Source organism: Hemibagrus wyckioides, linkage group LG02 (genome assembly GCF_019097595.1).
Source record: "Hemibagrus wyckioides isolate EC202008001 linkage group LG02, SWU_Hwy_1.0, whole genome shotgun sequence".
Taxonomy (NCBI): domain Eukaryota; kingdom Metazoa; phylum Chordata; class Actinopteri; order Siluriformes; family Bagridae; genus Hemibagrus; species Hemibagrus wyckioides.
The window spans coordinates 14,720,412-14,738,324 of record NC_080711.1 but is presented as its reverse complement, the minus strand read 5'-3'; the positions used below and the strand labels follow the sequence as shown (position 1 = coordinate 14,738,324).

At 39.3% G+C, this 17,913-nt stretch overlaps 1 protein-coding gene across 5 annotated transcripts in view; it reads right to left on the bottom strand.

Moving 5' to 3' along the window:
• Window positions 1–237: 237 nt before the first annotated feature.
• cyth1a (cytohesin 1a) overlaps window positions 238–17,913 on the bottom strand; it is a 72,616-nt gene continuing 54,940 nt past the window's right edge. For 4 of the 5 annotated variants that reach the window (XM_058409005.1, XM_058409004.1, XM_058409006.1 and 1 more), the window contains exons 4-13: window positions 17,667–17,733; window positions 17,464–17,582; window positions 15,638–15,718; window positions 15,343–15,455; window positions 13,215–13,363; window positions 11,402–11,514; window positions 7,302–7,380; window positions 6,758–6,826; window positions 4,068–4,222; window positions 238–2,212 (exon numbers count right to left, since the gene is read on the bottom strand). In XM_058409005.1, coding sequence (XP_058264988.1) covers window positions 2,134–2,212; window positions 4,068–4,222; window positions 6,758–6,826; window positions 7,302–7,380; window positions 11,402–11,514; window positions 13,215–13,363; window positions 15,343–15,455; window positions 15,638–15,718; window positions 17,464–17,582; window positions 17,667–17,733 — 1,024 coding nt within the window. In that variant the 3' untranslated portion in view covers window positions 238–2,133. The remainder of the gene's footprint in view (window positions 2,213–4,067; window positions 4,223–6,757; window positions 6,827–7,301; window positions 7,381–11,401; window positions 11,515–13,214; window positions 13,364–15,342; window positions 15,456–15,637; window positions 15,719–17,463; window positions 17,583–17,666; window positions 17,734–17,913) is intronic. The other variant, XM_058409003.1, reaches the window with a different exon arrangement.

Genomic DNA, 17,913 nt, shown 5'->3' with positions numbered 1-17,913 from the left:
ACTTTTATTTTGTAATTTAGTTGTTTTTTGTTTTGTTTATTATTATTGTATTTTTTTATTTTTATTTTTTTACTAAAAATGAGCTGAGCCCACACACACACACACACACACACACACACACACACACACACCAGTGAGGCCAAAGGTACACTTTCAACAGGGACTAAAGTAAAAAAAAAAAAAAAAAATGACAATGGCACTCAGCTAATAATGTATTTGCTACACACAAACACATACATATATATATATATTTTTATAAAATGCAGAAAGATACTCACTATACACTGAAGTATATTACATCCTTGATAAATAAGCCAATACTGCTCAGATGTATGACTCTGCTCAGAGAATAGAATCTGCTAGCTTGGTAAAATTGTAAAAAAAAAAAAAAGAAAAGAAAAGAAAAAGGAAAAGCAGAACAGAAAGAGTGAAGTTAAAGCATGCTCTGTGTCATGATAGGTTAAAAAAGAAAGAAAAGGGGGCATTCTGTGGTCAGTAAGCTATTTAGAGCTCAAGTTACGTCAGACGTGACGACTCGTGAGAGACGCAACAAGTTTTGTGTGATGACAAATGAACTTGAACAGGGTTTTTTCCCTGGGTTTAGGTTTGAGAATGATTTGTGAATTGAATTGTATTAGGCAGGTTTAGAGTTTGGGACTCGATACTACTGGCAATGGTTTCGGGAGAAATCACATGGTCAGAATTCACAGCCTTTTAGCATACAAGAAACTGGAGGAGCCACACACACACACACTCCTAGTTTGACATAACACCGTATGACCAAAAGTACATGGATGCCTTCACACCCATATTGTGTTTGCTGAAAATTTCATTCTAAAATCAAACAGCATTTATATAAAGACTCCTAGGAAGTTGGAGCAGAGCTGGATGAATTTCTACTCATTCAAATACAAGAGCACTTATTTGGAGTGTGACACACTGGTGTTTAATCCACATACCTCCTGGCATTGTCATACCAAACAGGTTTAAGCTACTTAGTTCCAGGGAAGTGATATCCTAATGAGACCGCATTTAAAGAAATTCTAGACAACTGTGTGCTTCACACTCTGTGGCAAGGGTTAGGTTAGGGGGGAAAACCCATACATGGGTGTGACAGTCATGTGTCCACATACTTTCAGCTGGATAGTGTAGAAGTAAATCTGCCTACATTATATATCCTACACTGTGTACACTAAACACAGCCTCGTTCATCTCCTGAAAGCCGTGTGGTGCTTTTCAGTGATGTTTATCAAAACGACAAGAGCCGAAGAATATACAGAGGATATAGAAATGTAAAAAATACACTTATTGCCTGTACATAACAAAAACAAAAGCATACAAGAAGGTCTTTCCTGTCTTGAAATTAAGGAGAGGCCTTTTTTCTTTTTTTTTTGGTAACCCACATTCTGTCAGACCTGCTGATTAAACAAGAACGTGTGTGTGTGTATGTTAAGACATGTTTAAAAGAGAGAGACAAAGAGAGAGAGAGAAACAGGGAGAGAGAGAAACAGTGAGAGAGAGAAACAGGGAGAGAGAGAAACAGTGAGAGAGAGAAACAGGGAGAGAGAGAAACAGGGAGAGAGAGAAACAGTGAGAAAGAGAAACAGTGAGAAAGAGAAACAGGGAGAGAGAGAAACAGGGAGAGAGAGAAACAGTGAGAAAGAGAAACAGTGAGAAAGAGAAACAGTGAGAGAGAGAAACAGTGAGAGAGAGAAACAGTGAGAGAGACAGAGAGAGGGTAGAGAAAGGGTGCATTTTGGTTTCGCATTCAGACTGAGATTGATTCTTTGGGGATTTTCAAGAGAAAAGCCTGTATACACACACACACACACACACACTGAGGAAAATGAGAGGTGAGGGACATTTATACACACACACACACATTGAGGTGAAAGAGAGGTGAGGGACATTTATACAGGAAGAGGAGCAGAGGCACAGTTCCTGCTGGGCACGATAGAGCCTAGTCCTGGCTTTGTCCAATCTCTAATGTCCTACTTAGTCCTCAAACCTCATTCTGTCCCCGTAAAGACACTACGTTATTGAAAGGGGGGAAGCAGCAGGAAGGAGACCAGTCTCATCCTCCCACTGCAAGTGTCAGTTCTCTGACACAGCCCTGAATCACCCTGAGCAGATTCAATGCCTCTTCATAGAGGAGACTTTCTTCTTCCTGGCAGCCAGCATCTCATAGAACGGGTCCCTGCTGATCGCCGCCCTGAGGGAGACAAATACATACTGTCACACGGATCTAATTCCCTATTTAAAAAAAAAGAAAAGAAAGAAACAGCTGGAATAACATACGCCTAATTAATTATCTGTACAAACCTAGTTGAGATTAATCACCTCTCTAGTTGAGAAATGAGTTACTTATTGCACAATATACCACACTACTTAAATACGATTTGTCACAATGTGTTGGTTAATCCTGACAGCTGTATTTCACACCACAGATTTATTATTCTATTATCATTAATTCAGTTTTAAGGACTTTCATCATGACTAATTAAACAAACATTAAAATGTCAGTGTTTTGTAACCAGCAACCGTAAACAGAACTAAGCCTCTGAGGTCTATAAATCAAATGCTGGCTGTTTCTTAATCTAAGCAAAAGTCAAAGGATGATCAGGCTTTTACTATCTTAGCTCAAAAAACCCATCTTTACACTTTTTAGTATTTGAATTCGGGGGAAACAGTATGATGACACACTGGGAAGCTTTCAGTGACTGGACATGAATTCCACAGAAACATGTAAGAGTATTATTTGGAACAGCAGATGAAAGACAAAGTCACTGGTCTAAAATTAACAGGAACTTTTTAAGCAATTTGTTAATATTTATTTTAGAGTTTTATCTCTGCCATGACTCAACACATGATCCATATTCCAGCCCTATACTTATATTTCTAAAACTATCCATTTACTATTTTTTAAAGTATCCAAGAGATCAACATACAGATGTCAGATGTATATGTATATACACAAGATCATACAAGTCTTCTGAGAGATACATGCTATACTGTAAACCGAAAAGGGCAATTTTTTTAAACCCTGAGACTTACACTATATTGCCAAAGGTTTTGGGACACACCTCCAAATCACTCAATTCAGGTGTTGTTTTTGAGGGGTTGGGCTTGACCCCTTAGTTTCAGTGAAAGGAACTCTTAATGCTTCAGCACAGAGTCCTGACCTCAACCCTAAAGAAAACACTTTTGGGATGAATTATAGCGGAGACTGCAAGCCAGCCCTTCTCATCCACCATCACTGCCTCAACTCGCAAATGTGCTTCCAGAGTCAAAAATTCCCATAAGCACACTCTTTGTGGAAAGCCTTTCCTGAAAAGTTCAAGCTATTATAGCTGCAAAGGGTGGGCTGACTCCATATTAAATTCACGAGCATGTAAAGGCAGACGTCCCAGTTTTGACCTGGTTCGCAGTCTCCATTCTAATTAATCTCAAAGGTATTGTGTTGAGGTGTAACAGGCAGGCCAGTCAAGTTCCTCCACACCAAACTCCATCATCCATGACTTTATGGACCTTGCTTTGTGTACAGTCATGTTGGCAAAGGAAGGGGTCAAGTTGGGAGCATGAAATTGTCCAAAATGTCTTGGTGTGCTTGGTGAAGCATTAAGAGTTCCTTTCACTGAAACTAAGGGGTCAAGCCCAACCTCTGAAAAACAACACCTGAATTCAATCAATTGGAAGGGTGTCCCAAAACTTTTGGCAATATAGTGTATGTGGTAACACTGTGGTGTAACTCCGCCACTGAACCAAGCACTCAATGCCAGCACCTATATAAAGTCCTTCTTACTCTCAAATCCAGGTAATTGGAGGTCAGGTCAGTTGGCCCTAATCTAACTTCATTAATCCTTCATAATCAGTACCTTACTGTTGTCTCCTAGCAACCACAGATCAACTGATATGCCTATACGAATAGGGCACAGTTCCCATAGATGGTGTAAATTAATTGCTTCTTTCAAAAAGTACATGACATAAAATGTATCTCAAGTTCTAACAGCTCTTTCTGTTCGTTTAATGTGCTAAAAAATCACTGTGGCTGCTATGCCTTCACTCACTTGATGCTGTTGATCCACTCGTCCTTCTCCTCAGTGGTGGGAGCAGAAATGCGGTAAAATGTGTGATTGCCCTCCACCACACGGCCATCCGCCTCCGTTTTACACGCCTTAATCACCTGATCCTTATTGTCTGGTATGAAGAGCTCGAAGCAGTTCTGAGGAGGACAAATAGAAATAACAACAAATGAAACCACATTTGATTTGTCCCTGATGTATACTTCTGCATCTGTGTATGTGTGAACATGTGAGGATGTCATACTTTGACAATGTACACGTGTTCACTAGCAGACAGAAAATAAGAAATGATTGAAAGTGTAGGTTTCACATTATTTCAAGAGATGAATGTAGTGAATGTGATAACACTGAGAATCAGTACTATTTACTTCTACTACTACTTACTTCCCTGTACTAAAGCACAGATACTGTACAAAGATTTAATAATTGGACAGTAAAGAGTTTTTGCAGATATTGTCCACAGAAAACGACACGACAAGTGTATGTTGTATTTTAAGACATGATATCTACCTATATAGGTTCCACGTTCAAGACCTTACATGGCTAGTAGTACAGACTCTTGTTATATGAATGAGCTCCAAAATCTGAGACCGCTTCTGAAAACTTTTCCGATTATGTTATCAGCAGTAACATGAATCTTAGAATGTTTTACATTAATTTTTTTTCAGTATCTGGACTCCTGATGGACTCTGCTTGCACTGGCAAAGTGACCGGAAACCGATCATAATTAATGAGAGATGTGTGACTTCCTGCAACATGAGTGATGGCAAGCTTCTTTAAAAATCTTATTCCCTTACTAAGGCCCTGTCCACACGAACGTGGGTATTTTTAAAACCGCAGCTTTTTTTATGCGGTTTGGCCGGTCGTCCACACGCAAACGCAGCACCAGGTCACTGAAACCAAACATTTTTGAAATCTCTTGCCAGGGTGAAGTTTTTTTTAAAAAACTCCGGTTGCAGTGTGACCGTGTAGACCACGAAACCGGAGATTTTTGGCTTATGAACAGGGTTGCCAAATTAGACTGAAGATTTCCAGCTCAACTACAGCTTAAAACCCGCCCATTTAAATAAATACCAGCCCAATATGCATACTGTTAATACAATAACAAACAGTTATAACAGTTAATAACTTTGTGATACTGGCTTAACGAGTAGAACGATTACAACAACCCGCTAATCAAAACTGAAGTCTGACTGAACAGGACTCTCCTGAACCTTATTGGCTAAACTGAACCATATTATTAAAACGTCAACATTACATATTACAGTTTATTGTAAAGAAAAAGAAGCCCAATTGGGCGGAAACCCGCCCAATCTGGCTAAACTGCTTGTGAAGTCAGCGTCTCAGGCTTCTGATTGGCCAACATGGCTTTAGGGTTGAGATTATATTGCCACCTGTTGGTTTTGCATGCTCTTGACAGCCCTTTTTAAAATTATCTGTGTACGTGTGGACTAGGCCTAAATCTTACTCCCTTATTCACTTTCAGTGTGAAAGGCTGCGTGAGTGCTCCCTCTAGTGGTCAACACTGACACTTTCCCTCCTGTGCAAAAAGTTTCACAGGCTTTCAGGTGTACAGATGTTTCCAGGCAGGTGTGCTGCACAAAGATATTAAGCATTTAACATCATAGTGATGCTGAGCAGACGCAGCTGACCTTAATTTTTGGTTTGATGTAGCAAGGGGAAAATAGATTTATGTGTCAATAAAGGATGGAAATTGTGGTTGAACCCACACATTCAGTGACCGTAATGCTCTACAGTACATCACTGTGTAGGATTTTAGTGTTCAGTGGTGCAAAAACCCACAGGTGCTAAATATATATGTGTGTATATATATATATATATATATATATATATATATTTATGGAAAAAAAAATCATCCAGGTGCATGTATTGGTGAGATGAACAGTTTTGTTTCATTTTTGTGAACTGCTGACAATATTTCTCCTCAATTCAAAATATAACTATTATTATTTAGAGTGTATATTTAAAGGAAATGACAACACATCAAAATAACCCAAGATCATGCAGTATTTGCAGAGCTTTAATAACTAAAGGCAAATAATTTGTAAACAAATTGTGTTAATGCTTTGGCTAAATAACATTAAGAAATCAGTATTTGGTGGAATAACCCTGATTTGCATGTGTTTTGGCTCCATGTTCTCCACTAGTTTTTCACATTGCTGTTGGGGAACTTTATACCACTTTGTATACTTTGTGACCATCCATCTTCCTCTTGATGACATTCCAGAGGTTTTCAATATGGTTCAAATCTGTGTATGTATATATATACATATATATATATATATATATATATACATATACATATATGTATATATATATATATATATATATATATACATATATATATATATATATATATATATATATATATATATATATATACATACATATATATGTATATATATGTATATATATATATGTATATATATATATATATATATATATATATATTCCAATACTTATAAAGACTTATGGAGACTTAAAGAGAATATTAATGAGATGATTAACTTAAAATACACCCATGATTTACTTAATCTTTAACTTCCCTCTCTGAGCCACTGCAGCCTGTATAAACAAAACATAGCTGTTTATCTGTTTAGCCATTTAAATTTGAGGCAAAGCTAAAAACAAAGCCAAGTTTAGCTAAACCTCACCGGCTTCTTGTCCTCTACTTCTCGGATGCTCAGGTTCTCCAAAGGAATGATTCCTCTGGGTTCTTTGTCCTGTGAGGAAAGATGAGACATCACTATTAGCACATGTGTAAGAGATCATGAATTGTGTGCTAGCATATAAGATATATTTCAGATGTAGCATTTTTAAATCTAGACTTTTGCACAGGAAAAAAAACTTGTGTGGAGCTGAGGTGGAAGAAAACCCTGCAATATTCATAAAGAAATATATCAAATATTTCCACATCATGATTCTAGTTTTGAATTTCTGATATTTCCAGAAAACTGGTTCCAGAGAACTTTAATACACCATAAAAAAAATATTCCTTATTACTACAAAACAAATTTGCCTTAACTTACTATTGTGTGTACGCGTTTATGTCTGTTTAAGATTATGCGATATGTTCAGTTGGCATTTTGTGTTTTTACAATGCAGTTTATGTTAATAAATTTCATAAACGATCCTAAAGCATAGTAAGACAGGTAAATCAATATCAAAATGTGTATTCCCTGATTAAAGTGCACTTACTGTAGTGTACTCAAAGTAGTAGAGGCAGTTGTCTGTGAGAATGAACCATCGTCTCTTCCAGGTTTTGACACGTCCCCCTGTGAAAGGGAAGGTGTAGGGGTCAGTATATTCATGGCACTGCGTAACAAGGGAACCTCAGAGCACCCAGCAGTTGAAGAGTGCAGCAGCAGGCAAGCAAGACAGACAGATGAGCAGGCAGACAATGAGAGCATTTCTATAAATATCTCCATTTCCCATCATCCCCTCTGCATTCCTTCCCAACTCTGCGTAATGGTCCCACAGTTTATACAGAATCTGGCCTTCAGTAGAACGTTAAATTCCAAGTTTACAGCAAAGTGAGGGTTGGAATCCAGCTCAGTTCACTCATTTCTATATTTGGCCATACTTGCTTCACCTCACTAATGCAAGTGCGTTATCAGATTTAAGAAGAGTGTTGGAGCAGGACCAAATCACCAAACTGTCTTGGATTCCAGTCCTTTCAGATGATGAAAGATGTTACTTCACTGTAGTCTCACACTGGGACTGCAGTGACCTACACTATGTTAGATTTGGGAGGCACATAGAGGAACACCCTGGATGGGATGCCATCCCAGGGCACAAGCACAGACAATTTAGAGACTCCAACCACGTCTTTGGACTGGGGAGGAAACATGTAAACTACACACACACAGGGAAGGGGCAGGAATCAAACCCCAAACCTGGGAAGTGTGAAGCAAATGTGCTAAACCGCTAATCCACTGTGCCTGAACTAGGGGTCCTGAAATTGAATTGCTAATCCTCAATCCACAGAGACACCGAACAACATCGTTTGCTTCATGTAATTAGAGCCTTAATGCTCCCATGTGTACATATGGCTGCAAACTAGCCTCAATTAAGCATCAATTTGTTCATAAACTCTAACTGCATACCCAGCCTATGCCCTTTATTATCGTCACTGTAGATCTTCGATTAGTACAGGTGTCCAAAAAGTCTCCATACACCAGGGAAATTAACTTTTTAGCAGCAGTAATTAGTTTCAGCCTTATCTGAGAACAGTCAAAGACTAAAAAAACTGCCTGCTCATTAATGACAACATCTGTATACTTCCAACTAGCACAATGCAAGGGGTTGAATGTTTGTTGGAGTTCAGGAACTTAAAGATCTGGAGCTAGGAAAGAGGGTCTCTAAAAAGAGAAATAGGATGGAAATCGTCCTCTAAAGTATATATACAGACATCCAGGCACCCATGATCAACTATCTTTCATAAAGGATAAAAGTTTCCTCCTCCATCACTATGCAAATTAATATATGCATTTTTTATTTTTAAATATTTCTGGAAACCCACATGCCTGCACTTTCTAAAGAAGGAATAACTAGTTTTTGAGCTTTGGATGAAAATGTCTAATCCAGCTACAGACAAACACACAGTGACATTAAAGCATCAGGGAACACAACACCCAGAGCGAGCCGATCGGTTGATTGGGTAGTTGATTAGGATTAATGATCACTGAGAAGCACTAATAAGCACAATCATTTGGCAGACGGATTCTGTTTAAGGGATGGGGAGGGGTGGGGGTGTCCTAGTCTCTTTGGGATTGCAACCCAAAGCACTGACTAAACTGATGGAGCTGAACAGGAAAAGCAAACAATGTGGGCCACAGCAGAATCTATGGGCTGCTAAAACATTAAGGGTATTGATAACTAACCAGCCTTCAGACAAGAATGTACCGATGCTTTGTATTTCTCTCACAACAGTTTGATCTGGTGTAGGAAATATGTTTATAGCTGCTATAACATAAGTGATAACTGAAAGTAATTTGTACTGAGGATGTTCTGCAGCATTAAATGTAACTAAATACTATTACAAGCGATGTGTAAGCATCTGCATTATCAAATAAGAATGGTCATATTGCTGTGGTACAACAGGAATAAAACACTCCAAGACATGTTTTATTGGAAAATAATCAGCTCCACTTCACATAGGGTCACATCTGGATGCTGATTATTTTCCAATAACGGCATGTCTTTGTTTTTCTTATCTATACCAAGGACAATACATAAGACAGAATGAGATAACTGCAAGCCTGAAATCTGAATAAATATACCTTTACAAACTATTTTAAGTTAAAAAATATTTTACAATGTCGTGTTGATTTTATAGCAGATCCCATCCCTTGCGCATGTGTATGTTCAAATGCCCACAATAACAACGTTCGGAACTTTAAATGCAGTAAGTACAACTATCTAATGACACTTGCCCACTCTAAAACACACACACACACACACACACACTCTCTCTTGCATGCACACACTCACCAACTGCAACAGGGAAGGCCACACACAAACACACACAGACACACGCCTCTGCTTAATTGACAGCATGGAGAACAGCAGCCCAAGCACTTTGGTCCAGATGCAGCATTTCCACTCAGTCCAGATAAAGCATGAACACTACAAATGTTCCCGATCAGACTAATCTACAAGGAGGTGCACATGTCATAAAGTCATTCTTAATGCTGTATTCTGGGTAGTGTTTAGTCTTGATAGGTGTTTGCTGCTTCCTATCCAGACTGCTGATTAAAAGAAAATACTGCAGCTCCCAAAGTGTAAATAAACAAGACGTAAAAAAAACTGAACACCACAGGAAACAGTGAGAACTCTTTACTACGGTGGTCACATGGAACCCCAACCGCAAGCACCCTGCAATCGACCGACAGAGAGAGAGAGAGAGAGAGAGAGCGAGAGAGAGAGAGAGAGAGAGAGAGAGAGAGAGAGAGCGGGCACACGGACAATCCACCAGCTTGATGGAAAATAACAGAGAGCTGAAAATAATTAGACCAAACTGATGATAAGGCTCAACTGAAAATAAAAGGAGGAGTCCTAACACCAGACAGAGGAGAGGAAAAGAAAAGCATGGCGGACCACCAAAAGCAACCGAGAGCGAGGAGATGGACTAGGTTTTTTTTTTGTAAAAAAAGGGAGAGGTGGGGAACAGGTGTACATACCTCCTGAGGGAAAAGATAACAGCCAAAATCATGGGAACAAACAAACACACGAGGAAGAAAAGAAAACAAAAAAATCAAATTAAATCAAATTAAATGGTAAGAAATTATATCCACCACACGCTGCTGATCAAAGGAAGTGCTTTTTTCTTTTCAGAAAACTTTTTTAAATACCTAGCATGGGGGTAAGCAAGCATAACAAATGAACCGGGGTAAATAAACAGCAAATTTGAATTGAGGAAAATTGAGTAGAAATGTCCTGGGTTCGTGACCTATTCTCAGCACAAGGGGGCGCTCTTATATTACACTCTGCACTCCTCATCACAGCGGCAGCATTCTGATCAACACCCTGGGAGATTGAAGGGATCTGTTTCTCTGGTCTGGGAGCAACTTAGACCCTGACAAAACAACGGCAAAGACACTGAATCAGCGTCCACTGATTCTGGTTGTTTGGTGAGGGAACCGGTAGCGACCCAGTGTAAATAATCGGGCAGGGATTAACCAGAGGAACAGGACAGAGAGGACCAGTGAGATGTGTTTTGCTGTAAGTCAGTGTAAAAATGCTGACATACAGCAGAGCACAGCACAGCACTAGAGTTCCAAAAGGGGTCACCAGAGGTAATGAGTGTGTGTGTGTGTCTATGTGTGTGTGTGTGTGTGTGTGTGTGTGTGTGCGCACAGGAAGAGAGCACATGTCTGTATCTGTAAATACAAATGCATACAAGTAATCAGTTCTGCTTAGTGATGTCTTTCCTATATCAGACTTCATCATATCTCCAAATCTTCTGCTCAGAGGCCAGCCACTGTGCACCTGCTGATGGCTTTATGGCTAAATGTCTTTGGATGATAATGCAGATATATGAATTATTAATGACCCTCAAGATGACCTCAAGGTCACATTAATTATGAATGCAGGGGTATGTGGAAGCCCGGTGATGATCCATGCTTCATAAGAATACACACTTGTAGAGAGGGCACAATGCACGTTATTATCCATCCTAAATTCTGTTAACAGTTGCAAAATTGTAGTCATTAGTATTTGTAGATGAATATTAGCACTCAAAAAAAGCTTTTTAAATGATTTTTGAATGTTTATTCTAGCTCCTTGCGTCTCGCTCACCCAGTTTGAGTAGCCAGCCCTCTCGGTCAGGGTTGAAGAACGTGTGTGTGAGGTCGTTGCCGTCGTCCTCTGGGATTTTAAAAGGCTCGTTCTTGATGCTCTCGTACAGGTTCTGAAGAGGAACGAGCCGAAGAGGAAGCGAACAGAGAAGCAGATGGGAAAACAACAGCGACATTAGCGCAACGATACGAATTTAACATTACACTGGGGAAAAAGGGTTCTTCATGGTCTCTTTAGAACAGTTAATCATGTGTATAGGATTAAAACTAAATATTTGTGCTTAAGTATAAGTAAGAGACAGTGTTTCTGTGAATGGCCAGTGAATTTGAGATTGAATATTCTTGTACATGGATTATAGAAAGCTCTCTGGAGACTCAAAATGATCCCAGTCATTGTTGATTACAGCATTACTGCACACACTTCACATCAGCACACACTTCAATGCTCCTCAGCAGAACATCACTGGAGCACACTCAAGTCTTAGGAGTATTGATAAGAATTATGAAGGTAATGATGGAGACATAAGTGGGATATAAACACTGTGTGATCTGTACATGCTCTGTGTGTTGATGCCAGACAGTAGTAGAAGCAGTAATGTCATGAATATGTTCTTTACTCATTTACCATCAAACCATCTTGCGTATTAATAATGAGGCAGGAATGGGACAAACGGCTGATCCTGATTGGTTAATCCTGTTTCTCACCTGGTAGTCAATAAGATGTAATTAAACAAACTAAAAACACAAACAACTTTTATCAACATACACTATATTGCCAAACGTTTTGGGATGTCTGCCTTTACATAGACATGAATTTAATATGGAGTTGTCCCACCCTTTGCAGCTCTAACAGCTTCAACTCTTCTGGGAAGGTTTTCCACAAGGTTTAGGAGTGTGTTTATGGGAATTTTTGACTATTCCACTAGAAGCACATTTGTGAGGTCAGGCACTGATGATGGACGAGAAGGTCTGGCTCACAGTCTCCGCTCTAATTCATCCCAAAGGTGTTCTATCGGGTTCAGGTCGGGTCAGTCAAGTTCCTCCACACCAAACTCTCTCATCCATGTCTTTATGGACCTTGCTTTGTGCACTGGTGTGCAGTCAGGTTGGAACAGGAAGGGGTCATCCCCAAACTGTTCACACAAAGTTGGGAGAAGGAAATTGTCCAAAATGTTTTAGTATGCTGAAGCATTAAGAGTTCCTTTCACTGGAACTAAGGGGCCAAGCCCAACACCTGAATTCAATGATTTGAAGGGAGTCCCAAAACTTTTGGCAATATAGTGTATGTATAGTGCTGTGCAGAACAATGTTATTTTACATGTATATAATTTTATATAATTATGTATATGTATGTAATTCTGTATGCTCAGTACGTAATGATAACCAGCAAAAAAAAAAGCATTTGGATGAAGAGGCATCAGATGTTTTTAAACTCTATTGCAAGTTGGAATTGTCTGGTAATATAAATGTGCTTTTTACTCATCCTTCTATCTATGCATTTTCTGTAGCACTTATCATACACAGGGTCGAGGGGAGCCTATCAAGGCACAATCACACACACACACTCACACACACACAAGTGTGTAAACTCCACGCACACAGCGGAGGCATGAATCGAATCCCCAGTCCTGGAGGTGCCAGGCAAACGTGCTAACCTCTAATTAATATCATACTATTTTTACTAAGCAGCTCCCTGCAGATACTTGTAATAATAATAATAATAATAATAATTAAGTAATGTTGAAATGAGTTTTTAAATGAATGTTGGAGACATTGAGGGAGTAGGGGAAAAAAAAATAAAAAATAGACTGACTCGTAGCAGTTCCTCTGGTAGATCTCCGCCGTCATTGATGCCTCTGTTCATGGAGATGAAGCGCTCCACAGTGGGCTTGTCCTTCACGTTGGGGTTGTGAAGGCTGGTGTTCAGCATGATGATGGCGAAGGAAAGGATGTAACACGTATCTGGAAATACAAACATGAACCAGATCTTCGTTAAACTCAGATAAATGCGCTAGTGTTAGTGAGTTCAAACGGACTACAGGTATAAAAAAAACCACGATAGTAGAAATTATTTCTAATGTATCATGTTTGCACTATAATGGATTGCACAGTATTACATTTTCAGTCGTTCAAACATGTGAATGATAACAACAGCAACATTAGGTTCATATAAACCAGATGCATATTTGCGTTTTGCTGTTGCCACTGACATTTATTTGAATCCGTATTAAATTGACAGTCAATCTGAATTTCTCTTTAGCCTTAATGTGTTGATAAAAATGCTAATAGTTCTAATCATAACTGACTTAACTCCAGACAACATTTCCCAGAACACACCACAGACTACAAGCACAGCCACCCAAAACTACACTCACCAACAGCGATGGACCTTGTCACGTTCACAATCACCTGATTACTAATCCCTCACACACACACACCTGTACATAATCACACACACCCTTATATAAAGGCCTCACAAACAGTGACGTAACACTCAGTGTGTCCCTACATGAACTCACCAAGCCGTGCTCTCTCGTTTACTGTTTCTCCGGTTCTGACATTGTTTGCTTCTCGTCTGTGATTCTGGATTTTGCCCTATTGTTGATGTTTGCTGATCACCTGACCTCTGCCTGTTTTTGGATGAAGTTTTTGGGCACGGTTTTGGGTCAGCCTGCCAGTTACTTGAATACTTCACTTGCATCCGTTTCAGCAATCCTTTCCTGACCTCCACAGTTTATGAAAAAGATTTATAAACTTTCTGGAAAGTCATTGCTTTTGATAACGTCATTTATTAATGAGTACATTTATTATACAGCATTTACTAATAAAACTCCAAATTCAGAAAGTTTTATTTCTGGCTACTTGAGGAAGAGGGCATTACATTTTCACGCAGTTTTTCAGTAACCATTTAGTTTCCGTCAGGGAAAAAGCTCATTGATAAAAATCTGTCCTAGTTTCTGTTAACAAAATAAAGACCGAGTTTTATCTGGTATATTAAACCGCGTGTCTTAAACCACACTCCAAATTCATATCGATGGCTTATTTTCAGAACTTTGACGCAGGTTATCATTGATGGGAACACAACACACCTACAGGCGATACTTTTATGCTGTGGCCGAGCGTTTTAATGACCACTCAAATTATAATTCCTCCCGTTTTTACTTTGCCCTAATGCGCAGTTCATTATAAATGTATAAAATGTTAAGTGAACAGACTGGACCCTTCATATTATAGACAGAAATCTAGTGTAAATGTTGAGAAGAGTGTGTGTGTGTGTGTGTGTGTGTGTGTGTAGCTGACACAGCGGCACTTTATCTCATCTGCACGTCTCAGCAGAACACGAGCACATGAATAATGTAGTTCAATCTGTCTGATTCAGACCATCAGCCATGAACACACACACACATACACACACACACTTGCACGCACATGCACACAAACATTACACCTCCTAACCACACACAAGAATCAGAATTCACACAGGAAAAGCTCTGCAGCGATGGTGTACATCAAGACTGAGATCCTGTGAGACCCAACAACAACAACAAAAACGTCAAGGGAAACGGTTTAACATAAATAAAAAAAGAGAAAGGCCATATTCACTGACATGCGAGATGCGACTGGTTGCTCATGTGGGGCTTGTTGTGAAATGTGTGCGCTCATACTTCTTCAGTAAAAGGTTCGGGCGAACTCGTTAGAAAACATCGATGCAAATATATGCAGAAATAAAGTGAGGGAAGGGAGGGGATTGGTTCGAATTCCATTGAAAGGAGGCAGGATTTTTAAAATAGTCCAGTACACACCTCTGCAAAACTACATTCCTCTGCATTCGGAAAGGAAATTGAATATTCATGTATATTTGTTAGGTAAATGACATAATGCCTCAGTAGGCACATATACACCGAGGACACACACACACACACACACACACATTGACCTACCAGTGGACTGGAAGACTCCTGGGTTGCATTGGCAGTAGCGTTGGGCAAAAGCCTCCATCATCCTATCAATCTTCTGTGCCTCACCTGGCAGCCTGAAGCTCCAAAGAAATTGCCTGCACACATCCCATCAATCCCAGCAGTCAGTTGATAGTGTTTCTAAAATAGTCGTGCTGATGCTACTCACTAGTAAAACAAATTGTGTGTACAGGCATAATGTACTCTAATATGTGAAGTGTGTAGCAATACTGTATGTCTCAGTGTTCCATGAAAAGGCCAGAGGGTGGGTTTGCTTTACCTGAGCGCTTGAACAAGGTTCAGATCGGTGAACTCGTGCAACTCCACAAAAGCGTGCAGCACCTGGATGTTGAACTCATCTCTGCAGACGAGAAAAATTCAGCGGGCAGGAAATTAGCCCAGTACATACAAGCATGAATTTTGCATGAACTTAATCGGCTCCGAATTTTTTTTTTCCTTTCTGATTTTATACATGAGGTACTAATCATCATCATTGTCCACTGAGCCATCCAGAATAGCCTGTGGCTTAGAGCTGGTCATCGTCGTCTGTGTAAAGGGTTAACAAATACACCCATACAAATTAAAACAGAGCTATGAAAGAACTAATGGTATTCTAGTTAATATATTTTCACACAATACTAGAGGATTCAGAATGGATTTTGGATTCATTTGATATAATAATAATAGGTTTTCCATGTAAAGGTTTCTAGCTTACGAGTGTTCGTGTTAATTACACTACTCCAAGCTTATGAATGTTTAATAATCATCATAACTCTTTCCCTAGCATAATTTGACAAACTGAACCAACTCCACCATTGTTTGTTCATGTATTATTTCAGCAACATATTGACGTTTCGATGTAAAAGTAAATGTAAATGATTCTTGAGTCATGACCTCAAAAGTGGCCTCGACTTGGACTGTGAACTCTGTCAATATTAAGGACAATTCTTACCTGATAAAAATAACAGCACTCCTTAATAATCTATAAGAAATACAGCCGGCCAGCTGCATGCACTTTTATCCAGAGCATGACATCACATTTAACCTGTCCTAATACTCGGTCAGTGATATCCCCCAGGGGGATTGTGGGATGCCAAAATAGAGCTTTTCCTGACCCTTCTACCTTTCTGCTCTTTCCGCTGGTATCGCAAGAACCAATCTCACAGATTAAGTAATGCAGACCTCCCATCTCACCATGCATCCTTCCCTGATAGATTAACCATGAAATGGAGATACCAGTGTGCTCTTTTCCCTACATCTCATTTGGACACACCCACGCAATGTGGTCAGTAAAAGCAGAGGAAGCAGGGGGAGAGAGGGGAGAGAGGGGAGAGAGAGAGAGAGAGAGAGAGAATGATAGAAGTCCACAGTCAATACAGAGTCATTGCGTGTTGACCGAATGGAGAAAAGTGGAAAACATGTGCCTACGGTTTATTATTAAATCCAACATTCGGAAGTCATTTGTTCAGAAGGAAACAGAGTTTAAAAATAAAACCCAAATGGAATTAATAGAGAAATCCACACCAAAGAAAGCAAGAGGAAGATACAGAAACACAGCTTTCTCTTATCATGAGAAACACAAATCTACTTGAGACAAAAGCTCAGTGGTTTAACACTGTAGAGGAGAATAGGTGGCTGATACGGCAAAAGAAATATCAGTACAGGTCATGATACACAACGTCTATCACAATCCTGCAGAGGTTTTGCTAATAAAGAGCAGACAAGGATTCAGAATAAGGGCTGGGCAATATCATGATATAATAACATACTTTTGTCTGTTTTGTCATCTTTTGTTGAAAAAAAAAGAAACAACAATTATAAACTTTGATTGGAAACCAACTGATCTTATTATAAAAAAATGTCATACTGAATGCATGATTACTTTTTGCTTTCGTTTTCTGAAAATAAAAAGAAATATCAGTTTAATATCAGTCCAATTAGTTACTTATTTCTATAAGCACCGACACCCGACAGTATGACAGTGACCATACAGACCATACTCAGAAACGTACATCATAATGAATTTATAGCATTATATCAATATCATATTGTACAGCCCTAGCAAAGAAATCGGCAACAGAAAACACACAGTACAGGCATACCCACCTCTCTCCGAGGTAGTCCCCTATTGCTGTCTTATTCAGGCCCTCGCCCTTGTAGAGGAACTGAGCGATGTCGTCGCTGGTGTTCTTCAGAAGATCATTTTCAATCAGGAACTGAATCCCCTGAGAACCAAAGCGGAGTTCATCATCAATACACTGCACACCCTGCCCACATCAATAAAGCCTTTAATGGCTCTAATGAATCACCTTCTTAGGGTCCATGTTGAACTTCTTACGGCCCATCGCCACCTGCTTGTTCCTCTGCATGTTTTTCCTGATAAAGACATTCAGTCAGACAAACGAAATGAAAAACAAACGAAAAACCTAAGTGCCATTAAATGACTAATATAAAAGTTTCGCTATAAATCTGTAACGAGAATTATTAATTGTCTTGTACATGGACATGCTGATTACGGACACGGTGCAGTGACGCCATTACTACCCCCAAAGTTGA